The sequence below is a fragment of the Thalassophryne amazonica genome, chromosome 5 (assembly GCF_902500255.1).
Source record: "Thalassophryne amazonica chromosome 5, fThaAma1.1, whole genome shotgun sequence".
Lineage (NCBI taxonomy): Eukaryota > Metazoa > Chordata > Actinopteri > Batrachoidiformes > Batrachoididae > Thalassophryne > Thalassophryne amazonica.
In genome coordinates, this window is record NC_047107.1 from 26,745,415 (window position 1) to 26,773,111 (window position 27,697).

The 27,697-nt window shown below is 39.9% G+C and overlaps 1 protein-coding gene across 5 annotated transcripts in view; it reads left to right on the forward strand.

The window, feature by feature from the left end:
- Positions 1-27,697, forward strand: part of cabin1 (calcineurin binding protein 1) — a 195,300-nt gene that overhangs the window by 68,468 nt on the left and 99,135 nt on the right. For all 5 annotated transcript variants that reach the window (XM_034169832.1, XM_034169831.1, XM_034169834.1 and 2 more), the window contains 3 exons: positions 10,749-10,928; positions 18,647-19,062; positions 24,494-24,607. In XM_034169832.1, the coding sequence (XP_034025723.1) occupies positions 10,749-10,928; positions 18,647-19,062; positions 24,494-24,607 (710 nt within the window). The remainder of the gene's footprint in view (positions 1-10,748; positions 10,929-18,646; positions 19,063-24,493; positions 24,608-27,697) is intronic.

Here is a 27,697-nt window from a genome sequence, read left to right on the forward strand (position 1 = left end):
TCTTAAACGAGGGTAAGTTATCACGCAATGTTGCAAAAGATGTTGGTTGTTCACAGTCAGCTGTGTCTAAACTCTGGACCAAATACAAACATGGGAAGGTTGTTAAAGGCAAACATGCTGGTAGACCAATGAAGACATCAAAGCATCAAGACAGAAAACTTAAAGCAATATGTCTCAAAAATTGAAAATACACAACAAAACAAATGAGGAACGAATGGGAGGAAACTGAAGTCAATGTCTGTGACCGAACTGTAAGAAACCGCCTAAAGGAAATGGGATTTACATACAGAAAAGCTAAACAAAAGCCATCATTAACACCTAAACAGAAAAAAACAACGTTACAATGGGCTAAGGAAAAGCAACCGTGGACTGTGGATGACTGGATGAAAGTCATATTCAGTGATGACTCTCGAATCTGCATTGGGCAAGGTGATGATGCTGGAACTTTTGTTTGGTGCCGTTCCAATGAGATTTATAAAGATGACTGCCTGAAGAGAACATGTAAATTTCCAAAGTCATTGATGATATGGGGCTGCATGTCAGGTAAAGGCACTGGGGAGATGGCTGTCATTACATCATCAATAAATGCACAAGTTTACGTTGATATTTTGTACACTTTTCTTATCCCATCAATTGAAAGGATGTTTGGGGATGATGAAATCATTTTTCAAGATGATAATGCATCTTGCCATAGAGCAAAAACTGTGAAAACATTCCTTGCAAAAAGACACATAGGGTCAATGTCATGGCCTGCAAATAGTCCGGATCTTAATCCAATTGAAAATCTTTGGTGGAAGTTGAAGAAAATGGTCCATGACAAGGCTCCAACCTGCAAAGCTGATCTGGCAACAGCAATCAGAGAAAGTTGGAGCCAGATTGATGAAGAGTACTGTTTGTCACTCATTAAGTCCATGCCTCAGAGACTGCAAGCTGTTATAAAAGCCAGAGGTGGTGCAACAAAATACTAGTGATGTGTTGGAGCGTTCTTTTGTTTTTCATGATTCCATAATTTTTTCCTCAGAATTGAGTGATTCCATATTTTTTTTTCCTCTGCTTGGTCTGAAAAAATTACCGTTACTGACTGCCACAATTTTTTTCCCTGATTTCTTATAGTGTTTCTTAAAGCCAGAAAGTTGCCATTTGAAATGACTTTAGTTTTGTGTCATGTTTGTGATCTGCTTTTTTTCTACAAAATTAAACAACTGAATGAACATCTTCTGAGGCCGGTGATTCCATCATTTTTGCCAGGGGTCGTGTGTGTGTATGTGTATATATATATATATATATATATATATATATATATATATATATACACACACACACATTTTTTAAGAAGGTGTTTTGATTAAACTTTTTTTTTTTTATCCATAGCAGAGCTGGTAAAGTGACATGCATATTTCGGACAGTATATCGCAACATATACTGTTATCGTCTACACTTAAAATTATACGGCAATATGAACTTTAGTTCATACCGCCCAGCCCTACAGCTGCATACTCTCTGCTTTCGTTGACAGCAATTGGAAAAAGATGCTGATGCTCAGGGGAGAAAAAAAAAATACCACTGTGTGGAACGCAGAACTTTACACCAAAACAATCAAAACCTTTGCTCTAATGAAATACTGTCATACGTCTTGCACTTTTTTTGGTCTTCTGTTTCTTCAGTATAGTAAACTAAATCTCTTTTGACAAAACCACTCCTCCCTCTATGCACTGAAGTTGAAACTGATCCAGTTTCAAATTAAAACCTCAGTTTCCAGGATTCATCGAATGCAGCATATGCTTTCAGTCCAAAACCAGTCCAGCAAAATAATTAAGTGTATTCTTGTATTCTGTAAAGAAAATGAATGTCAGTTTACACAAATCTGATGACTTTGCTGATGGTTAAATGCCTGTTTTGATTTGCGCCTTGTGTGCCATCTTCTTTGAAATGACAAAAGAAAAAAGTGTTTTGGTCATCTTTCATTCCCTGAGGACATGGCAATTAAGACCGATACTAGTATTTTGGTGTTTGTTACGTCACAACCAAGTCATATACAGTGGAACCTCAGTTTTAGAACTTAGTTCGTTCCAAAATGTTATTAAACCGAAACCAATTTTCCCGTAAGAAACCATGTATAATGGATTAATCCATTAGTGCCCCCCCCCCCGCCAAAAAAAAGTGTTTTGCCTTTTTAATAACATTTCATGCATAAAAGGCAGACAAAAACAAAGAATCTGTTTAACATCTTATACAAAATACTGTACAGTAGTTATAATAAAGTACACAATTTAATTTCATCTTACCAGTACAGAGGAGACTTGATGGCGTACATATCACTGGCTAACTGAACTTCCGGGATGGGCAGCGCCGTGTGAAGACACGTTTTGTCGGGCTCCGCAGCCGAAACAATGCAACATAATTACACTTTAGTGGAGTGACGAATATTAGCCCGCTACCGGCTCACCTCTATGATGCCACCAAAAAAAAACGCCTAACACCACCAGGAACAAGCAAGACACGAGAGCCGCAGCTAGCGCTAGCCCGGTCGATGCTAGCACAACTCATACAGAGCCACCGGCGACTTCTGAGTCTAACAAACAAGTTCTGGAAGCAATCCAAGCGCTGAAGCAACAATTGCTCGATAAGATAGAAAAAAAAGTCAATGAGACTCAGACGGAGATGTGCAACGCCATCGGGCGAATTAATCTGAGGCTAGACGAGGCCGAGAACCGCACAACACTGCTGGAACAAAATGTCGGGGCTCAGTCGGACTCTATTGCCACTTTGGAGAAAGACATGGCACAAGTGAAGAAGGAGCTCGCTGCGGTCAAATCCAAATGTGAGGACCTAGAGGCACGTTCACGTCGCTGCAATGTCCAGATCACTGGAGTAAGAGAGGGCAGAGAGGACGGGCTGCCCCCCTCCAGGTACGTGGCGTACATGCTGAAAGCTGCGCTCGGTTTGGAGAAGCCTCCATGCATGGACAGAGCGCATCGGACCCTCCGCACAAAACCACAAGATGACCAGCCACCACGTGCTTTTGTTGTAAAGTGTCATTATTTTACTGAAAAAGAGGCACTTCTGAAGAAGGCAGCCGAGGCACGGGGGATAACAACCACCGAGGAAGACCACATCCGCATCCTGCCTGATTATACGCAAGCTGTGAGTAAACAACGCGCTGAGTTCACGGAGGTGAGGAACATGCTCCGGGGCTGTGTCGGAGTCCGCTATGGGCTGAGATATCCGGCGACGCTGAGAGTCTCCACGGCGGATGGGAAAGAACATACGTTTAAAGATCCCAAGCATGCAGAGGACTTTATCCTGAGAGAAATAATGAAGGGATAAATACGGAGGACATTCTGCTCGTAATTTCCGAGCCAGTTACGCATGGAGCCGTGTTCGGTCCATCTGAACTGTCAGATGAAGACTTCTATTGGAACCAGGTGAAGCATTAAGGATGATTTTTACTATTTCTCTTACGCTCGCTTCACTGGACTGCCTCAAGTTTAAGAGTGGACAGAAGGAACGCTTTGATGTTTTTCCTATTCTAAGTGAGTGTGTGTATATATAAATATACGAGGGCTGTCCATAAAGTATAGGTCCTTTTTATTTTTTTCAAAAACTATATGGATTTCATTCATATGTTTTTACGTCAGACATGCTTGAACCCTCGTGCGCATGCGTGAGTTTTTCCATGCCTGTCGGTGACGTCATTTGCCTGTGAGCACTCCTTGTGGGAGGAGTCGTCCAGCCCCTCGTCGGAATTCCTTTGTCTGAGAAGTTGCTGAGAGACTGGCGCTTTGTTTGATCAAAATTTTTTCTAAACCTGTAAGACACATCGAAGTGGACATGGTTCGAAAAATTAAGCTGGTTTTCAGTGAAAATTTTAAAAGCTGATAAGAGATTTTGAGGTGATTCTGACGCTTTAAGGACTTTTCACGGTGCGAGACATCGTGCAGCGCTCTCAGGCACCATCATCAGCCTGTTTCAAGCTTAAAACCTCCACATTTCAGGGTCTATTGATCCAGGACGTCGTGAGAGAACAGAGACGTTTCAGAAGAAGTCGGTTTCAGCATTTTATCCGGATATTCCACTGTTAAAGGAGATTTTTTTAATGAAAGATGTGCGGACGGGTCCGCGCGTCGGGACGCAGCCGACGCGGCGCGGCGGCACAGGAAAAACACCTCCGTGTTGATAACCATTTGTTAAAATCCAGTTGGCTTTTGATGGCTTTCAGTGGAGTGAGTATATGAGAAATTGTTTATCAGCTGGAGATGTTCCAACTTGTCCTCAAGGCTTCCAACAGAGGTGTTTTTCCTGTGACGGATCGTCGCGGCGGCTGCGAGCCGAAGCTGCAATCCATCTGCACGTCTTTCATTAAAAAAATCTCCTTTAACAGTGGAATATCCGGATAAAATGCTGAAACCGACTTCTTCTGAAACTTCTCTGTTCTCTCACGACGTCCTGGATCAACAGAGCCTGAAATGTGGAGGTTTTAAGCTTGAAACAGGCTGATGACGCTGCCTGAGAGCGCTGCGCGACGTCTCGCACTGTGAAAAGTCCTTAAAGCGACAGAATCACCTCAAAATCTCTCATCAGCTGTTAAAATTTTCACTGAAGACCAGCTTAATTTTTCGAACCGTGTCCACTTCGATGTGTCTCACAGGTTTAGAAAAAATTTTGATCAAACAAAGCGCCAGTCTGTCAGCAACTTCTCAGACAAAGGAATTCCGACGAGGGGCTGGACGACTCCTCCCACGAGTGCTCACAGGCGAATGACGTCACCGACAGACGTGGAAAAACTCACGCATGCGCACGAGGGTTCAAGCATGTCTGACGTAAAAACATATGAATGAAATCCATATAGTTTTTGAAAAAAATAAAAAGGACCTATACTTTACGGACAGACCTCGTGTGTATATATATATATATATATATATATATATATATATATGAGGGTGTGCAGGTGTGCGGGCACCTGTATATACAGACATATATTATCTTGTTTGCAATATTTACCACAACGTGGGTTGCGTTATAATCAGCATGTTAATATTGCCGCCTGTGGGGGCCGCCATGGTAAGCACTGGAGACCAGGAAGCACACAAGTCCCCTTCTGGTACTGGGTTTTCTTTTTCCAATTTCTTCTTGTTTTTTGAGATGTCCCCCCCCCCCCCCCCCCCCGTGTTCTGTGTTCTGCTGTTGGCGAACGGTTAGGTGCTTTGTGTGTGTCTTTTTTTTTTTTTTTTTTTTCTCACGTTTATGGGCCACTACTCTTTCATCAACTTTACTACCATCTCTCTTATATCTTATGAATGGCAGGTAGCCCCACTACACTGGTGAGCTGGAATGTTCGTGGCTTAAACAGTCTCATTAAGCGCAATAAAATATTTTCCCACTTAAAGAAATTACATAGCCAGATAGTTTATCTACAAGAAACCAAATTGGTTAATAAAGACCACTCAAGACTTCTCAGGGGCGGTTTTACACAGTGCTTTCATTCAGATTTCGAGAGTAAGAGTAGAGGAACAGCTATTTTAATTCACAGGGAGGTGCAATATACAGAGACTAGGAGAATAAGGGATAAGAATGGTCGCTTTGTCATTACCCAAGGGACTCTGTACAATAGGCCAGTCGTCCTTGCCAATGTTTACGGCCCTAACTGGGACAGTGTAAACTTTTTTACAACTTTATTTTCTAATCTGCCTGACTTGGATTCCCATGACTTAATACTGGCGGGCGATTTGAACTGTGTCCTGAACCTGGCTCTGGACCGGTCTAGCTCCAAAGTGTCAACGTTAAGTAAATCCGCCTTGTGTGTCAGCAATTTCTTCAAAGCTTATGGGTTGGTGGATTCATGGCGGCTTAAAAACCCGACATCCAAACAGTTTTCCTTTTTCTCGCCAGTACACCAAAGTTACTCGAGAATCGATTACTTTTTGATTGACCATAAGCTGCTGCCTCTGGCCACCCGTACAGATTATGACAGTATAGTCATTTCAGACCACTCACCAGTAATTCTACAATTGAATTTTCCAGAAAATATCGCTCGTCCCCCTCCGTGGCGGTTAAATATCAGGCATTTATCTGATGAAAGGTTTGTGGAATTTATCAATAGTCAAATTGACCTCTTCCTGGAACTGAATCTGACCCCCGGGATAAGCTATTCTACCATTTGGGAAGCTCTGAAAGCCTATCCGAGAGGCAGGTGATATCTTATACGGCAGCAGAGAAAAAGAGGCGGATGAAGCGAGCGTCGGAAATTTTAGTGGACATAAAGGAACTGGATCGGCAGCACTCAGAATCGCCCTCTGATGAATTACATCAGAAGAGAATCTTACTCCAGACTGAATATGACTCGATTACGAATGTCAAAGCAATTGATCTCCATCTGAGGTCTCGGCTCACCCACTATGAGCATGGCGATCGCGCTAACAAGTTATTATCCCAGCAAATTAAGCAAATAACCGCTGCAGGCTCTATTTCTGCAATAAAAAATGAACACGGACATGTATTAACAGACCAACAGGACATAAACAATGAGTTCCGACTATTCTTTGAGAAGTTGTACGCTTCTGAAGCTGCCGACCCAACTCAAGTTGAAAATTTTTTGAGCACCCTACTCCCTCCCCATCTTAGAAGACAATGACAAAAACGTGTTGGAATCCGACATCACTCAGTCAGAAATAAGTAATGCCATAACAAAAATTAAATCCGGCAAGGCCCCTGGCCCAGATGGATATCCGGCTGAATTTTTTAAACTATTTGCAACCAAACTGGTCCCATTGCTATCGAAGGTTTTCAAAGAGGTTTATGACAGGAAGACTCTACCTGCAACAATGACACATGCCACAATCTCATTACTGCTTAAAAAAGCAAAAGATCCATTGCTGTGTGAATCCTACCGCCCAATTAGCCTCCTGAATTGCGATTATAAGATTCTAGCAAAAGTATTGGCAGGCAGACTTGACAAGGCTCTTCCAAAGTTGATACATCCAGACCAAACAGGGTTTATCTCAAGGAGACAGATATCTAGTAACTTACGTCGGGTATACAATGTGATCTATCAGCGTAACAACTTCGAACCTGAAATAGTAATTTCCTTGGATGCGCAAAAAGCTTTTGATAGAGTGGAATATAACTTTCTGTTTGCAACACTGAAAAAATTTGGATTCGGTCCTGTCTTCTGCTCCTGGATTAGTATTTTGTATGCATCACCACAAGCAACAATACGCACAAACAAGGATCTGTCCAGTCTTTTCCCTCTATCTCGCGGGGCCAGACAAGGTTGCCCGCTTAGCCCCTTATTATTCAATATTGCTATTGAACCTTTGGCAGTACGACTGAGAAACGATCCGCAGCTAGTTGGAGTACGAAGAGGACAAACTCATAAACTATCTCTGTATGCTGATGGCCTCCTCCTCTTTCTTTCAGATCCGTTCAGCACCATTCCCTGTGCTCTTAAAATCTTCAGTTCATTTGGTCAGGTGTCAGGTTATAAGTTGAATCTTTCTAAGAGCGTTCTCTTTACAATAAATAGGAACGCGCAGCAGTTGGACTTCCGGAGCTTCCCCTTTAAGGTGTGTAAAAACCACTTTAGCTACCTGGGGGTCAGCGTTACTTATAACTACGAGTCGTTGTTCTCCAAGAACTTTACAGGCGCGCTGGATAAACCTAAACAGGACATGGAGAACTGGTCCAAACTCCCGTTGTCGCTAGTCGGAAGGGTCAACTTAGTTAAAATGGTAATTCTGCCCAGACTTCTCTATTTATTCCAGACTGTACCGGTTTTCATTCCCAAATCCTATTTTAAAGATTTGAATAGTCACTTGTCCAGGTTTCTCTGGAATAGAAACATACCTCGAATTAGGAGAGAGTTTCTAGAAAGACCGAGAGACGATGGTGGGCGTGCTTTACCAAATTTTCTTCACTACTATTGGGCCACGAACATTCAGAAACTGCTACTTTGGCTTGCGGATGCTTCGGACATGGAGGTTCCAGCCTGGGTCCCGATGGAGAAGCATTCTTGCAACCCAGCATCACTTGGCTCGTTATTGTGTAGCTTGCTACCTCTGAGTAAACATCACTGGACAAACAATCTGATAGTCAAGGGCTCACTGAGAATCTGGTTTCAATTCCGTACTCACTTTGGATTTAAAGGCGCCATAGCTGCAACTCCCATTCAGTCTAATGTTAATTTCCCCCCCCTCCGTGATCGACCCGTCTTTTCTATCATGGCACAGGAAGGGCCTGTCATGTGTAAAGAAGCTTTTCAAAGATGGCGAATTGGCCTCATTTGAGCAGTTGAAAAAGGACTTTGACTTATCACAATCGGACTTCTTTAGATATCTACAGATTCGCAGTTTTGTGAAAACAACTTTTTCCCTGACTCTTCCACAAAAGAACTGGCTGGACGAATGCTTAGAGTTGGACCCATGGGATAAAGGTCTGGTGTCATCTTTGTATAGTAAAATTCAAGGTGCGTCATCCCCATCAACAGAGCACCTGAGGAATCAATAGGAGGAGGAATTAGGCGAACTATTCACTGATCGGGCCTGGCAATAGGCAATTACTAGAATTCACACCTCATCGATTTGTGTCAGACATAGTTTAATACAGTTCAAGATATTACACAGACTACACATATCTCCAAGTAAACTTTCCAGACTATACCCAGGTTCTGACTCATCCTGTGTAAGGTGTGGCTATGGCCCGGCAAGCCTCAGTCATATGTTTTGGTTGTGTCCTAAACTTCAGAATTTCTGGCAAGAACTATTCGGAACATTCTCCTCCCTGTGTAACAAGCCTGTTGGTCCAAACTGCATGGTGGCCCTGTTTGGCGTCACCCCACCGGATACAGTTGTGACAGTCCAGCAAGCCAACACGATCGCCTTTATAACTCTGCTCGCAAGACGCCTGATCCTGCTCAACTGGAAAAAAGCAGCTCCGCCTTCTCATAAACTCCTGCTGGAAGATGTTATGTCCCACTTAAAACTGGAGTATTTAAGGCACACCATGAACTGCTCTCTACAGACTTATAATAAAATCTGGCAACCTTTTGTTAATCTTTTTATAAAAAAAAGTCCACCTTAGAGTCCAGCCCCGAACCTTACAATCTGACTGGTTCTGATCTAATCACTATTGTGATGTTTCTTTATTGTCTTGAACATTTGTGTTGCCATCATCATTTATCTATTTGTTTACCCTAATGTGGTCTGATTTATTTATTTATTTTTTTGCATACTTGAAAGCACCAATGCTTGTTCTATTGTTCTCTTGTTCTTCTGTTCCTGTATGCGGGTTAAATTTTGAAATTTTGAAATAATAAAAAGAATTTTATAATATCACTGGCTAACTGCTTTTCATTTATCCAGATCGGCAGCAACCTTTCCACCTCTTCCAGTGTCTTTGTTCTTTGTTTGGTAATCGCTGTCACTCCTTTGGAAATATTAAGCTCCCTTTATCACCACTTTGTTTATCAGTATGGTACACATCGAAGATTTTAACATACCGTACTGCAAAGCGAGATCTGAGACACAAACACCATTTTTGTGCTTCAAAATGATCTCTTTCTTCACCTCTATTGTGGTTCTCACAACTTTCCTCTTTGTTTTTTTTGTTTTTTTTTTTACGTTTGCCTCCTTTCTTTGGCCTCATAGTGGCTTCTTTACAGACAACAACAAAAGAAAACCCAAAGTGCTCAATCCAAAGTGCTCAATCCACAATCCTGTTGAGCATGCATGTTCACGGAGCATTCACACAGCAATAGCTGCAGTGTGACTGAGGCGTGTGTGCCTGAAGCCGGACATTGTTCGTGAAATGAGCTTTTGTTGGAAAACTGGTGCATTTTTCAGTCGAAAAATATGTTCATGAACCAATTTGTTTATAGAGCGGTTCGACAACTGAGGTTCCACTCTCTGTGTGTATGTATGTATGTGTGTGTGTGTATATGTGTATATATATATATATATATATATATATATATATGTGTGTGTGTGTGTGTGTCTCTAAAAAGAAAAGAAAAAAAAAAACTGTACCCAAAGGTATTTTTGATGGCACAGAAAAACCAATCAATATTATCAGACATTTTCTGCATGACCATGTGGCTGAAGCATGAAATTTTTCTCCCCAATGCACAGTTTTAATTCAATCTTTCCTTTTTGATGTCTTAACCCTTTATCATTTACACCACATGATCAGTGTAACCTCCTCGTCTGAAGTTTCCTAAGAAACAAATCATCTGTCTCTAGTTTTCCAGAAAACCACCTAGCAACTTCAAGTCTCCTTGCCATTTGCACAGAACTCAAGGATTTTTGTTCTCTGAATTTGGGTCAACTGAGGCATTTTTCTTGGACTTTAATGCGTTGCAGAACAAACTTTAGGGCTCCTGAAATGAGGAAAAACACCGTTATTTCCCAATAAAACCATTTCTTGGTATTCATATTTCAGAGTACTTTTGGGTACATTTTTTGAGACACCCTATATATATATATATATATATATATATATATATATATATATATATATATATATATATAATAGCTGACACAACAGGGAATATTTTACCATTTGAGACATCCCTGTCAGACCTGAAACAGTAAGCAACCCTGCAAAAGTTGTAAAATCTTTACGTAAATTTACAGTGAGGATTTACCAGTCCAATTTGGGCAGTAGAAATCTCATGTTTATCTGAAAGGCAGATAATGTTCTTGTTCTGGAGCTTCTACATGACCCATGCTGGTGTTGTTTTTGTTTTGTTTGGGCAGAGCGTAGTCAGGACAGTGAAGTGGTGATGCTTTCTGACTCAAACTCCACCCAAGATGCCTTCACAGATCCCACTAGCTCACAAGACAGCAGCCACAAGCCTGTTTGTGGGAAAGTGAGCCCATCATCATCTGAGAGCACCACCCCTGTGAAGGAAAGTCAGCCCGTGGCTGAGGACACAGGTACATTATGAGTGTAATAGCACATTTTGTACTGACTTTAAGTTCTGTTAATTTCCCATCCCTGTCCATTGCCTGGACTTGTTGTGGTTTTGAGAGATTAAAAAAACAAAAGAAAAGTTTTTCCTGATCTTGAAATACTTGGTGAACAACCATATTTTGGTCAGTTGAATTAGAAAGAAATGCACTTGTGGTCTGTGTTTCTGTAGTAGTTGCAAAGAAGTCTGCCTGTGTTGAGGGGAAAAAGATCAAATCTGGAGCACTAAAAAAATTAATAATACAATAAATGGTAACACTTGATATTAACTGTTGATAAGTGTTTATAAATGGACATACAAATGTAAATTGGTCAACTGTTGGTGACTCCGAGTATAATATGTAATTAGCATCTACAAATGAGTTAAAAATTAAGATTTAACCATCACTTTAGTTAAGCTCACACCAAATACTTTACTAACAGCTTGTAAAGGCTTTATAATAGTATTTTTATGTTTACTAACGTGTTGATAAGCATTTACAAATGGACATATAAAAGTAAATTGGTCAACTGTTGGTGACTCTGAGTATAATATGTAATTATCATCTACAAATGAGTTCTAAAACAAATTTAACCATCACTTTAGTTAAGCTAACACCAAATACTTTACTAACAGCTTGTAAAGGCTTTATAATAGTATTTTTAAGTTTACTAATGTGTTGATAAGTATTTATAAATGGATATATAAATTGGTCAACTGAGATTGTGATTAAAATATATATTAAGCATATACAAATGGGTTATAAAACAAATTTAATCACCAAGGATATCACAAATGCTTAGCTAATGCTCGTTTAAGGCTTATTCGTACATTGAAAGAAGAATTCGTACATAGATAAAGTCTTTAAAACTGCATACCGTATTTTCTGCACCATAAGGCGCACCGGATTATAAGGCGCGCCCTCAATTAGCGGGTACTTAACCCTTACAAAAGGCGCATCAGATTATAGGGCGCAGCCTCAATTAGCGGGTACTTAACCCTTACAAAAGGCGCACGCTAAAACATATAGTATACAAAAAAAAAAAGGTCACGGAAGCAAAACGGGGGGTTTATTTGAACTTTTTGACAGCTTTGAACTACCGGTATTTAACAATATGGTACTCACATTATTTTTTATTATGGTTCTGTCACAAATCCATCGAAGTCTTCATCTTCTGTGTTTGAATTGAACAGTTGGTCTTCTAGCTGTGGCCACCTCGCTTTGTTTCTGCGGAAACTCCGTTTGGTCTTTTTAACTTGGCGCAGTTCATTTTCTTGTTTCCTCTTGCAGCTGCTCTATTCCCATAAACAACCACGTAACTGATAGCCTGCAGTTTGAATTGTGCCTCGTACGCATGTCTCTTCGCTGGCGCCATTTTCGGGGGTCCTTAGACAAACAAATGATGTTTTGCAGGATACCTGTAGTATACGGTAACTACCGGAGGAGTGGCAGAGGTAAGTGTACGTACCACGGACTCTTCTCTGATTGGTTTATTGCTGGCAGCGTACGTACTCTACGCTACCAGCGTACGTACTTTACGTATTACGTAATGTTCTCCGATTGGTTTATCGCTGCCAGGGTACGTACTCTACGCTGCTAGTGTACGTACTTTACGTATTACGTCCTTGTGTCAGCGGGAAATGGTCCGATATTCCGACGGTCAAAGACAACGTCGGTCGTTTTTACAGATTTTGGAATTCAGTGCGCACATAAGGCGCACCGGATTATAGGGCGCATGGCCGATTTTTGTGAAAATTTAAGGCTTTTAGGTGCGCCTTATGGTGCGGAAAATACGGTACTTATAGTTAGGGATGTCCCGATCAGGTTTTTTTTTTTTTTTTTGGCCCCGATCCAATTCCAAGTCATCTGATTTTGAGTATCTGCCGATACCGAGTCCCGATCCCATACTTTAAAAAACTGAATGAACAATGAACAAATGCTAAATATATAATAATTTCATTTTAGTCACCTTATTTTATTATTTATCACTTAAACAGTGCACTTCTCCTTGAGGTAGCTTGAACAATCAAGTAATAATCTACCAGACTTAAAAAATGTACGTACAAATTTCCATGTTTTTTTTTTTTGTCTAAAAATAAATGTCAAAGGTTCCTTATATTAAACAAGAAATTATCTAATCTGAAATAACAGGTGTTTTTAATTTATAGGTGAAAGGTTTCTAAAGAACCATTTATTGATTTAGCTATTTTAATTACAAGTGTTCTAAATTTTTTAAACAGTAATCAGAAATTTTGAGGTAACAAACAACAACAAAAAACATTTCCAAGGATTTTTCTTCAGACACGTGGTTTCTGCACTGATCTGTGGTTCAAATCCCCGCCTGACTGGAAAATCACTAAGGGCCCTTGGGCAATGTCTTTAATCCCCTATTGCTCCTGGTGTGTAGTGAGCGCCTTGTATGGCAGCACCCTGACATTGGGGTGAATGTGAGGCATAATTGTAAAGCGCTTTGAGCGTCTGATGTGGATGGAAAAGCGCTTTATAAATGCAGTCCATTTACCATTTGTACAGATCAGTGGTTTGCCACTAGTCTTCCGTGTTTTGGCCCGACACGTCGGACAGTGCGTCACAGCTCAGAGTGCACGGAAGGATGACTGAGCAAGAGTTTTGGTGGGAAAGTGTCTATCATCCTCTTGTCATTCCATCGAGGCGTCAGGCTGAGCGCGTAAACACACAAACAGCAGTTCTGCAAAAGAAACTGTGTACGCGTAACTCCCCCCACCTCTGTCTGGTTGAATTTATGTTTTTTCATATGTTTTTATGTTTTTTTGATCAATTAAAAAAAAAGATTGGGTTGGACTTTGACCGCGTCAGCCTGCTGACAAGCGGCAGTGCGCGCTTCCGTCAGAGGCGTCACGTCAAAAGCCGAGCTAAAGCGACGCTTCTGACGCCTCTAGAAAGCAACGCGTCTCACGCCTCTGACACTTCCGATGCGTGAAAGACCCATCTGCAATAATGAGCCTGAAATAGCGCTGATCAAAATAATGAGGATAAAATCTATATCGGATTCCTGATCGGGATGCAACGTCCGATTTCGATCAAGTCTGAAACCACGTGATCGGGCCCGGGACAACCCTACTTATCCCTACTTGAGCTTTGTCCATTATTAACACATGATACATAAAGTATTGAGGAATAAAGAATAGTAGTTATGCAATCTTTACAAATGTTATAACTGATACATTGAGCATCAATAATAGTTTGTTTATTAATGTTTAGTAAGGGGTTCATTTGTGAGGAAAAAAATGTCAATAAATATGATTTGTAAAGTATTTTTATCGCTAATGAATAGTGTCTGATTTTACGTTTGTAAATGAACTGTTAATCAACTTTTCTTAAATCGTTTATAGAGAATTAAAAAAATAATTTATAAATGTTTTATAAAGAATTACATATTTTATTAATAATTATTAAGCCATCTGTTTATGTTCTTACCAATGAGTAGCTAATAAAAAAGAATGCGTTGTAAATGTTTTACAAGTAGTTACTTAAGCATTTACTTACACTTTATAAATGCTTTACTAATGCTTTATAGTGTGCAGTTAATATAAAGTGTTATCCATTAAACTTTTTCTGGACCTTATTATAATATATATGTGTAGTGTGTGTGTGTGTGTTTGTCTCTGTGTGTAAAATGGGTGGTCTGGATTTCATTGTTTTCCTTGAATACCGTAGTTAGACTTCCTGTCTGTTGAGTTGCATTTTGAAGCATTTTCATATTTTTCCTGTGCTGAAGGTTTTATGAAAAGAAAAAAAATCAGAAGAATAAACTTTTTTATTTGTTTGGCTCATAATTGTATGTTGAGAATGTTTGATGTTTGTGTTGAAATTGTGGAAATTTTACCAGTTTACAATGTTGCTTGGTACACAGGCTGGATTGTAAATGTCATTAGATGTAACTTCTGGCAAATTGTAGCTGAAATTTCGGGTCTTCTTTTTAAGAAAATCCTCCTGTGTACCACTTCATCATGAAGCTGTATAACTGGGGATACAAAGTATTCTCATATAAAATCAACAATAATGGTAATAATGTTAAAGCAAACAGAGCTCTGGTATCTGTATCGGCAGATATCCAAATTCAGGTATTGATCGGATTGGAAGTGAAAAAATGTGCATTGGTACATCCCTAGTTAGGGCTTCTCCCCATTCATGCGTACATTCGGTTTGTAAACCTGCTTACTCCTGTTAAGGTTCATGGGGGTGGAGGGTGGCCACGGACAGTGTAGCACAGCGCTGCAGCCTATCCCAGCTGGGCAAGAGTCGGCGTACACCCTGGACAGGACAGTTTGGAGTTTCACTGCTTAGATTTTATGTTATTTATTTATTGCAAATATTAATTGTTCACTAATAATTTCCAGTAGTCGTCCCAACCCTCATACCGGGATGTTCCTAGCCCGTGCCACATTGCACATGACTAATGAATGCACGATGTGGGGCGCCTAGTTTGTTTATGAATCACAATGTGATGAAAATAAAAGTAACCTTAAAAGTTGTTGCACTGCTACTGGTACGACTGTTCTTCATTCTTTTCATTGATGTACTTTTCGATAGTCATTTTCATGTTGGTTGGCTGCTCGAAGATGATGGAATACACTCCCAGACAGCTGTATTTCTCCATAAATCTAATCTGCTTGGCATTTTTTCTTTCTTATATTTGGTACACTGTAGTGTGAAATAAACACTTTTATATATCAGCAGATATATCTTTATTCTAAGTGTCAACATGTTTTACTCCTTAATATCTGTATCTTTTTAAGAACTTGTACAACATAGTAGGAACAGAGACAAAACCAATAAGGATGTAGTGAGGGCTCCCCGCATGTGGAGGATGTTGTTGACTTTTGGACATGTTATAAAAAGCTTAGTGACCACGTGGTTGAATCGGGACACTGTAAGAACTTAATAAGAATTGCATTGGTATATTAATGACACAATTAAACCTAGGAGGGACTTCATTGATGGAGTACAAGTGTGGGTTGGAGGAGCTTTCCCAGATGCAGATTGTAGACTGCGTTTGTAAAATGTGATGTTCTCTGTCCATGGTGCTGTAACACAGTTTAAAAAATAAAAACATTCTCCCTTACCTCATAAACCAAGGTTTGCTTCAAAGCATGCACGTGCACATATGTATGTGCATGTGGAGCATATTTGAGTGTCTGTTTAAATAGAGACAGGCATGTTTAGCAAGAGAGGTGTTTTTCTGACTAGTTTATTGTTGATCATACATGTGGGTACAAAAAATCTTTAATGAGTGAAGAAGCACAGCATGTGGCACTGGCTTGATAAGGACAGGATGGATGAAGTGCGAATGTGGTACATGTGTAGTGCGAGGTGATTGATTGTATCAATCAACTTTTTTTTTTCAACTTTTTTCTTGTATAGCGCCAAATCACAACAAACAGTTGCCCCAAGGCGCTCCACATTGCAAGGCAAGGCCATACAATAATTATGAAACACAGTCTACGTCTAAAGCAACATAACCAAGGGATGGTCCAGGGTCACCCGATCCAGCCCTAACTATAAGCCTTAGCGAAAAGGAAAGTTTTAAGCCTAATCTTAAAAGTAGAGAGGGTATCTGTCTCCCTGATCTGAATTGGGAGCTGGTTCCACAGGAGAGGAGCCTGAAAGCTGAAGGCTCTGCCTCCCATTCTACTCTTACAAACCCTAGGAACTACAAGTAAGCCCGCAGTCTGAGAGCGAAGCGCTCTAATGGGGTAATATGGTACTATGAGGTCCCTAAGATAAGATGGGACCTGATTATTCAAAACCTTATAAGTAAGAAGAAGAATTTTAAATTCTATTCTAGCATTAACAGGAAGCCAATGAAGGGAGGCCAACACGGGTGAGATATGCTCTCTCCTGCTAGTCCCCGTCAGTACTCTAGCTGCAGCATTCTGAACCAACTGAAGGCTTTTTAGGGAACTTTTAGGACAACCTGATAATAATGAATTACAATAGTCCAGCCTAGAGGAAACAAATGCATGAATTAGTTTTTCAGCATCACTCTGAGACAAGACCTTTCTGATTTTAGAGATATTGCGTAAATGCAAAAAGGCAGTCCTACATATTTGTTTAATATGCGCTTTGAATGACATATCCTGATCAAAAATAACTCCAAGATTTCTCACAGTATTACTAGAGATCAGGGAAATGCCATCCAGAGTAACGATCTGGTTAGACACCATGCTTCTAAGATTTGTGGGGCCAAGTACAATAACTTCAGTTTTATCTGAGTTTAAAAGCAGGAAATTAGAGGTCATCCATGTCTTTATGTCTGTAAGACAATCCTGCAGTTTAGCTAATTGGTGCGTATCCTCTGGCTTCATGGATAGATAAAGCTGGGTATCATCTGCGTAACAATGAAAATTTAAGCAATACCGTCTAATAATACTGCCCAAGGGAAGCATGTATAAAGTGAATAAAATTGGTCCTAGCACAGAACCTTGTGGAACTCCATAATTAACTTTAGTCTGTGAAGAAGATTCCCCATTTACATGAACAAACTGTAATCTATTAGACAAATATGATTCAAACCACCGCAGCGCAATGCCTTTAATACCTATGACATGCTCTAATCTCTGTAATAAAATTTTATGGTCAACAGTATCAAAAGCAGCACTGAGGTCCAACAGAACAAGCACAGAGATAAGTCCACTGTCCGAAGCCATAAGAAGATCATTTGTAACCTTCACTAATGCTGTTTCTGTACTATGATGAATTCTAAAACCTGACTGAAACTCTTCAAATAGACCATTCCTCTGCAGGTGATCAGTTAGCTGTTTTACAACTACCCTCTCAAGAATCTTTGAGAGAAAAGGAAGGTTGGAGATTGGCCTATAATTAGCTAAGATAGCTGGGTCAAGTGATGGCTTTTTAAGTAATGGTTTAATTACTGCCACCTTAAAGGCCTGTGGTACATAACCAACTAACAAAGATAGATTGATCATATTTAAGATTGAAGCATTAAATAATGGTAGGACTTCCTTGAGCAGCCTGGCAGGAATGGGGTCTAATAAGCATGTTGATGGTTTGGATGAAGTAACTAATGAAAATAACTCAGACAGAACAATCGGAGAGAAAGAGTCTAACCAAATACCGGCATCACTGAAAGCAGCCAAAGATAACGATACATCTTTGGGATGGTTATGAGTATTTTTTTCTCTAATAGTCAAAATTTTGTTAGCAAAGAAAGTCATGAAGTCATTACTAGTTAAAGTTAATGGAATACTCAGCTCAATAGAGCTCTGACTCTTTGTCAGCCTGGCTACAGTGCTGAAAAGAAACCTGGGGTTGTTCTTAAGAAGATTTGTAGTGAGAACAAATTGGAAGTCTACATGCTTGATTATATGTGTGGTTAAAAATTGCTGGAAATGTGTTAGATGCTGGGAGAACCTCGCAGGAATGTAATCACAAAGAATTATAGACTTTAAAACAAGACATTTTTCCATTTCGACCACATCCCAGCGCATTCATCAAAATTTTTAGGATGCAGTGTGGTCTTCATCTGTGTAACACAGCCCTTATATACATAGGGTTTGTTTTTTTCCAAACACCTTTATTCACATCAGGAAGTATATTTTCTATATGATAAGTACCTTTTAATAATCATTGTCAATATTAATGCAAGTGTAACTACAAAATGTTTAAATATTTGTCATTTAAGTCTCATCTGAATCCTACAGCAACTTCACATGGAGAGAAATTCTGTGAAGGAGGACATGCCGGCCTCTTGGAGGAGGTGAAAGTTATCCAGGATTTGTTAGATCCTGTGATGGTGACACTCTCTGATGCTTCAGCTCCCATGATTTGTGTGGAGACCTCTACTTACCCTTTGCCTGTCTCAGCCACCCTTCCAAAGCCGGTTCTCACTCAACAGGCCACTCCTCAGACCCCAAACCCTGAGAGCAAAAGGAAACCAGAACCCCCGCCTGAAGTGATTGAGGTGCCAAAAGCCCTTCCAAGTGAACGTTCTGACCAAAAACGTCTGCTGGTGGAGATGTGTGTCCGTTCTCTCTTCCTCTGCCTCGGCCGTTTCCCTCAGCACTATAAGAGCCTCTACCGCCTGGCCTTCTTCTACACTAATAGCAAGACTCATCAGGTCAGTCCAACCTCTTGGCTACACTGTTACATGAGCACACGTGTTTATTAATTATGGTTCAGAGGGCAACTCGTTCATTAAGCCAGAGCCATATCTCTGTTATCAAAGAGAGGAATCGTAAGAGTTCTTGCAGTTTAGGGAAATAAACATGAATATTTTTCAGTTTGTTTAACCGACAATGACATCAGAGGTACTGTGGTATTTGTTTATTTCTTTATTCATTTTCTGGATCTTCTTCTGGACTTCAGAGCTGTGCAGTGATACAGAGATGCTGAAACAGCCTGTCTGTTGACTGAAAGGCTCTGTGGGTAGAGATATGTGTGGGTGGTAGCGCAGCGCTCTCTCAGCCAGTTTGGCACAGGGAGGTTGTGTTGGGCTTTACTGTGGCAACATTCTTCTGTCAGCACTAAGTACTGTAAATTGGGTAGGTACTGGTCATAGTGTGTTTTTGTTTTATGTTTCATTATTGGAGACATTACATGTCCAAGCAACAGTGAGTGCTGCTGCCTCAAAGCAAAAGGGCATGGGTTTGATTCCAGCTGGGGCCTTTTAGTGTGGGGTTTACATGTTCTCCCTATATAGACCTTTTCTACAGGGAAATATGGAAATGCTGACATGGGTGAAATCAGTGAATGTGCTGACAGATTTGTAACTAAATTTGTCACGTACATTAGGGGTGGGTGATCTGATGATTTTGTATTGTGGACAGTCTTAATTTGACATACCATCTGCTTTTCGGAAGAATCATACAGACCATGTCATTAAATAAAATGACTGCATTGTCCATATATTCGTTTAAGGTGTAACTTAGTTTGTTAATAGAAGGCAGCATATCAAGGAATGCCCGGTAGCTGAGCAACATGTTGAAAGAAGCGTCAAAGTGGCAGAGAGAGAAATAACCGCTTCTGGTCAGAGCTTTCAAAATAAAACCAACAAATACACTCAACAAAAATATAAACGCAACACTTTTGGTTTTGCTCCCATTTTGTATGAGATGAACTCAAAGATCTAAAACTTTTTCCACATACACAATATCACCATTTCTCTCAAATATTGTTTACAAACCAGTCGAAATCTGTGATAGTGAGCACTTCTCCTTTGCTGAGATAATCCATCCCACCTCACAGGTGTGCCATACCAAGATGCTGATTAGACACCATGATTAGTGCACAGGTGTGCCTTAGACTGCCCACAATAAAAGGCCACTCTGAAAGGTGCAGTTTTTTTTATTGGGGGGGGATACCAGTCAGTATCTGGTATGACCACCATTTGCCTCATGCAGTGCAACACATGTCCTTCGCATCATCTGTGAAGAGAACACCTCTCCAACGTGCCAAATGCCAGCGAATGTCAGCATTTGCCCACTCAAGTCGGTTACGACGACGAACTGGAGTCAGGTCGAGACCCCAATGAGGACGACGAGCATGCAGATGAGCTTCCCTGAGACGGTTTCTGACAGTTTGTGCAGAAATTCTTTGGTTATGCAAACCGATTGTTCCAGCAGCTGTCCGAGTGGCTGGTCTCAGACGATCTTGGAGGTGAACATGCTGGATGTGGAGGTCCTGGCCTGGTGTGGTTACACGTGGTCTGCGGTTGTGAGGCTGGTTGGATGTACTGCCAAATTCTCTGAAACGCCTTTGGAGATGGCTTATGGTAGAGACATGAACATTCAATACACGAGCAACAGCTCTGGTTGACATTCCTGCTGTCAGCACACCAATTGCACGCTCCCTCAAATCTTGCAACATCTGTGGCATTGTGCTGTGTCATAAAACTGCACCTTTCAGAGTGGCCTTTTATTGTGGCCAGTCTAAGGCACACCTGTGCACTAATCATGGTGTCTAATCAGCATCTTGGTATGGCACACCTGTGAGGTGGGATGGATTATCTCAGCAAAGGAGAAGTGCTCACTATCACAGATTTCGACTGGTTTGTGAACAATATTTGAGGGAAATGGTGATATTGTGTATGTGGAAAAAGTTTTAGATCTTTGAGTTCATCTCATACAAAATGGGAGCAAAACCAAAAGTGTTGCGTTTATATTTTTGTTGAGTATACTAGGGGTATACTGTGCAAAAAAAAAAAATCATGGTTTTTTGTATTTCCTGTGGGTTGGGGTTTCAGTTCATGGTTTGGTACGTCTTCAGTACAGTGGACACTAGAAACACAACATTAAAGTAATTGTTGGGGGGGAGGCGTTTTTGATTTTCTTTTTTTTTGGTTGTTTTTTTATGAGGGAGGGGGAACTTCATACCAGCGCTAAATAACTTTTGGCATGCATTTAAAACCCACGTACTCAACAGTAGACTACAGATGCATATCTACTGCTGTATAAACGCTCCATTTTTCTTATAACACTGACATTCATGTTTGGTGATATCGGACATACAGTCAACTCCATACCTAGTGAGTATTAGTCACCTAGTCAGCAGGTAAATAGTGCTAACACATAGCTTTCATCTCATCTGTGTGTCGTTTTCCATCGTCACAATTGTTAAATGAGGAACTGTACTTTTCCCAAACAGCAGAGCCCACACTGCATGTGGGCTGATCTAACAACATGTATTGCTTTGCTCAAGTTACTCAGGGGAAACGTAGACTTAACAAAGTGTGTTCCACACATGCAGTCTCTGTATTCATTCAGTACACATGCATACCGAAACAGAAGGCCCATACCGATTTTTTTTATTTTTTTGGGGTAAATTACATGTACCGTTACACCCCAAGCAAAAACTCAATGCAGCAATTTCTGAGTTGGCCCTTTAGCCTTCGGTTAAAGTAACAGCCTTTGCATGCAGGCAACTCAACTAATGATGTGATCACATGAGTTCTGCTACAGTCAGGTCCATATGTCTGTCTTCTGACAGATTGAAGCTGAAATTTAACGTGTGTGTGTCTGTGTGTGCGCGTGTGTGTGTGCGCGTGTGTGTGTGCTGGCTAAATCGTCATGGTGTGACAGCTGCATTAACGTATTTGACATATCCCGCGTATTCAACACATTTTTCATATATTGGCATACACTGGCTAAATCGTCAAGGTGTGCAGGGCCCTTAAGTTTTGAGAAATGTGTACTCCACACAAATTTAACATAAATAATTTACAGCAAATTCAGTGATGTGGATGTCCATTATTAATCCCCTGACCTGTCTAAAGAAAGCAGTCTACAAAAGAGAATTATATTAAAATGAATCCTTTTGTTTACTTTGTCCGATTACTTATGAGCTCTGCATATTGAAGCACGGTGCATAAAAATTGATGTAATTCTCTTTGCTGGTAATGGAACGAATGTAGATGAGTGAGTGAACCCAGTTTGTGTAGGAAATAATTTAAAAGCAATAGATGCTATTATTGTGTAGCCGACCTCTTTGAAAGAACATGTAAACATTGTTGCATCTGATGAATTTAGCAGCACCACATTAATCAAAAGAGCAACTTTATTTTGGCTGATGTAATGTACTATAGACATACTACCACCTTCTGGATGGTTAGTGGAGGCACCTGTCTTCAAGTCAGTGCCAGTTAACAAATTTTCGATGGTTCATGGATGCTGGATAAATTATCCAATTATGAACAGCTGCGATTAAAACTGCACTTGCCACTAAGCTCCGCCGGCTAACAAGCTAGTTAGCGTCTTAAAACATTGTTAATACATTGGAGCATAATTCAAATTAGCAATAGCAACACGAATTCACATTATGATTTTATATTAAAAATAAAAGTTAGGTGTAGATTTCTTAGCTGTTCACAAGGCCCAGTACACATTGGGTTAAAAATCCTTTGTACCCATTTGTTTTCTACGTATTTGCTCCTGTTGTTTATCATCCAGGGTTTTTACTGTTGCTACAACCATGGAAGGAGAGGACTCCTCTGTTATTGCATCTGCGCAATACTTAGGTTTGTGAAAGATGAAATGAAGTGGCATTTGTTTATATTTTTTGACACACTGATTTGTTAGTCATCATGTTGTGGGGAAAAGTTGTTTCTTCCTGATTACGCAAGCAAAATTTTCTATTAGAATATAGGAAGTACTACAACCCTAATTCCATTGAAGTTGGGACGTTGTGTGAAATGTAAATAAAACAAAATACAATGATTTGCAAATCCTCTTCAACCTATATTCAATTGAATACGCCACAAAGACAAGATATTTAATGTTCAAACTGATAAACTTTTTTATTTTTGTGCAAATATTTCCTCATTTTGAAATGGATGCCTGCAACACATTTCAAAAAAGTTTGGACGGGGCAACAAAAGACTGGGAAAGTTGATGAATGTTCAAAGAACACCTAATTGGAAACAGGTGAGTGTCATGATTGGGTATAAAAGGAGCATCCCCAAAAGGCTCAGCCATTCACAAGCAAAGATGGGGCGAGGATCACCACTTTGTGAACAACTGCGTGAAAAAAATAGTCTACCAGTTTAAGAACAATCTTCAATTGCAAGGAATTTAGGGATTCCATTATGTACAGTCCATAATATAATCGGAAGATTCAGAGAATCTGGAGAACTTTCTACACTTAAGCGGCAAGGCTGAAAACCAACATTGAATGCCCGTGACCTTCTATCTCTCAGGCGGCACTGCATAAAAAAACCAACATCATTGTGTAAAGGATCTTACCGCGTGGGCTCAGGAACACTTCAGAAAACCATTGTCAGTTAACACAGTGTGTCGCTACATCTACAAGTGCAAGTTAAAACTCTACCATGCAAAGTGAAAGCCATCCATCAACAACATCCAGAAATGCCACCGCCTTCTCTGGGCCCGAGCTCATTTGAAAAGGACAAACGCAAAGTGGAAAAATGTGCTGTGGTCTGATGAGTCCACATTTTAAATTGTTTTTGGACATCATAGACGTTGTGTCCTCTGGATAAAAGAGGATAAAGACCATCCAGATTGTTACCAGCGCTAAGTTCAGAAGCCAGCATCTGTATGGTATGGGGGTGTGTTAGTGCCCTTGGCATGGGCAACTTACACATCTGTGATGGCACCATCAATGCTGAAAGGTACATCCAAAAAGCAGTTTGAACATAACAGTTTTGAGTTTGTAGCATCAACAGTAGATGCTACTATTATTGTGAACACCCCCTTTTCTACTTTTTTTTACTAATAGCCCAATTTCATAGCCTTAAGAGTGTGCATATCATGAATGCTTGGTCTTGTTGGATTTGTGAGAATCTACTGAATCTACTGGTACCTTGTTTCCCATGTAACAATAAGAAATATACTCAAAACCTGGATTAATCTTTTTAGCCACATAGCACTACTATTATTCTGAACATTACTGTATGTGCGCAACTGACTTGCTTCTTTATAGTTGTTTTTCTCTTGAAGGAGTGATGTCACTGTGTATTATTTCAGTGTTCTTAGGTGTATGTGTGCATGTACATACCTGTAGATGTGTTTAATGTATTTATCTATTTCCTACCACAGAACCTACAGTGGGCTCGAGATGTGTTGCTAGGAAGCAGTGTCCCATGGCAACAGCTGAAGCACATGCCAGCACAAGGACTTTTCTGTGAAAGAAACAAGACAAACCTGTTCAATGTAAGTCAAGAGTTCACTGTGCTAGCACAACTTTTCATTTTACAGTATGAAATTTTCAACACATGCTCAACTTGACAATGTGTGCCTCTTTACTGAGGACATGCATGGCATTTCTCTAAGAAGAAAAGAAAACACTTAAAATGGCATTCTTCAGTTATTATCTCTTATTTGAAAAGTAATTGCAGTCTTTCTTGTGCTATATAGCCAACTTGTTTGCTGTCTTGAAGGTCACAGTTTAACGAAGTTGCTGATGTTTCATAAAATGACCTTTATAGCCAGTTATGCAAATGCCTAAAGCAATGTGGTTTACAATACAGTATACAACAGAAGTAAATAAATCTCTCTGCAGTGTCACTTAAAGGTCAAATGGTATGTAAAATCTGTAATTCCTCTGAATAACTGCGTTATGTCTAACTCAAAAAGTGTTTCATTATATAAACAATTAAAAACTAATGCTTTAAGGAATATGTCATTGAAAATGTTAGCCCCAAAATATAAACTTACTCTGCATATGTGCATATCCTATAATATAAAAGCTCTAAATGTTCAATTTTACATCCTGTTTTTTATTATTGTTTTAGTCAAGCGAAGGAAGGAATGTATAACATTTTGAATATCTTTAAAAGTTCATTTAAATCAGTTAATAAATAGAATTATACAGAGCTGCTAGGTGGGGTGATTTAAGGAAATATTTCATGGCCGAGCTTTAGTAATACGTGTTCACAAGTCAATATTGCGTGGCAATACTTAAGTCATGAGAACTTAATAACTGAATTGTGGCTACTTCTTACTAATAAATAATGAATCACTTATTCACAACAGTGAATGAGGTATTCACAAAACATGGACACTTTCATGTAATTACATTTTGTTTTCATTTTGGGATTATTTTAATAATAATCTGCAGTCTGCCCATTACGCCAAGGGTCATCAGTTGCAAAACACATAAAACTTGGCAACTTAAAATGCATGGAATGAAACGCAAACAAATTGGTCACTTCACAGTGTACTCAGTTGCACCTGATAAACTCTGTCATTCTTTTTTTAAATAACATTTTAAAATAAAAACACTATCCCACTTGATTCTGCATATGTAGATTTTAAAAATTAAAGAAATTATCAGCAAACTCTATCACATTCTTGCGTGTCTCCAACTATCCCTGTCTCTGTTCTACAAATACATGATGGATTTTGCTGACAGTTGGATTATTTATTATTATTATTATTCATTTATATATGTATTTTAAGTGAAATCTTTACAATCTGCATATAAAATGGAGCTGGGCAGTCACTGGCACATTTATCCCTTCTCTGCTGAATTAGTCTGATTTTGATCTTCAAGAAATTGATCACTATAGAGGCTCCAGAAAAAAGGGTTTGCTTTTTGGACTTAGAATTTGGGCATTTTATATCTACCCATAAACCTTCCACCACAAATAAAATGAATTAATGAAGTGCATTGAGATTGTTCACTAGTTTGCTGAAGTGCCATGGATGGGGCAGGAGCTGAATGTCTGAAATAGGAGGTTGTTTTCTTTTTTTATTGCCAGCCCATGAACACAGTTCTGTGTCAGTTTGTGTGTAACGAAGTGCAAGGCAAATGCTACAAGTGAATGTACTCCTGATCTCCCATTATCAGGAAACAACAGAAGGGGTCACAGCAAGAAAAGATTTAAAACAAGGTCACGTCTGCATTTGAGGAAATTCTCGCTCACAGTGAGAAACAGCACAGTGTGTAATCAGTTTTAAAAATACCTCAGAAAAGTATTGGAGAAGTAATGATAGTAAATGTGATATAGACAGGATTAGATAGATCAATAAAATATACTGCTATTGGAGTACTGAGTTGTCTTCCATGTATATTAGATCTGGATAAATAATTGCCTTGCACCTGCAACCAGTAATCTAATTTACGTGACTGGTTTCATTTAGTGAAGGCTGTCTCCATTCCATCTCGCAACAGTTTGGATTGCCCACACAATTTAGCACTCATTATCTGAGTAAATCAGGCCCTTAGTGTCTTGTCCAAGGACACAGATAGGTAACATGAGCAGGATTACTAAGACAATACAGTGATACACTTCGGCAACAGTTGTTGCCAGTGGGGAAAAACAAGTTAAGTAAGACCTTAATGCTTTTGATGACCTCCTTGACTCAGCCATCAGAAGTGTATCTGTGTGTGTGTGGTGAAAGTATTGAGCATGTAGAGGCATTCACTTATCTTTGCAGTGACATTCATGTCTTTGGGTCCTGAGCACCTGCAGAGAGCTTATGGATTCATGAAGTTCCTGGACAGATTTCTTTAGAAAGGCTGATGTCTGCAATAGGACAAAATTCCAAGTCTTTAGGGTCCTGGTGCAACTGGATTTGCTGTATGATTGGGAGACTTGGATGCTAACCAGTGATCTCAGGCCATGGCTGGATGTCTTTGGTGTCACGTTTCTTCAGAGGATCCTTGGGTACTGCTGGAATAACTTTGTCCAGTGAGCAGTTACTAAGGGATACTAAGATGAGGAGAATCACTTACATTGCGTTGTTCATTATCCATTATCGAGACGCATTTTGATTTCCATGCAGTAAGTAAAGAATGCTTTGTCTGCTTGAAACCATGTCTTGGTGGTGTATTGGGTCTAAGGGGAAGGTTCCTTTAGAAAAGGGTCAGTGTCTATTGTCCAATATGGTAACTATGGACTCCTGTTTTTCATTTCTGTGCACTTAGTAAAGAACACCTCATCTGAACTGCTAACCAGTGACCTAAGGCAATGACTGGATGGATTTTGTCATTGATCTCTTTGGAGTATTCTTGAGCACTGCTGGAATGGCTTTGTATCAAATGAGCAATTACTTTGGGAGACTAAAATGAGGACTGTTACTTGCATTGTCAGGGAGGATCAGCTTTGAGATTTTGTCCATGTGGTGTTTTTCTGTGCATAATCCAACACATAGTAGATGCTTGGAGTGTTGAGGTGGAGTGGGTAGAGAAGGCCAAGGTGATGCCAACACTTCACCTGGCTGCAGCAAATATTGATTGGTAATTTTAGCGATGTTGGGATGGACTGGTTGTCTGCCTGTGTGGTTGCCATCCAGGAC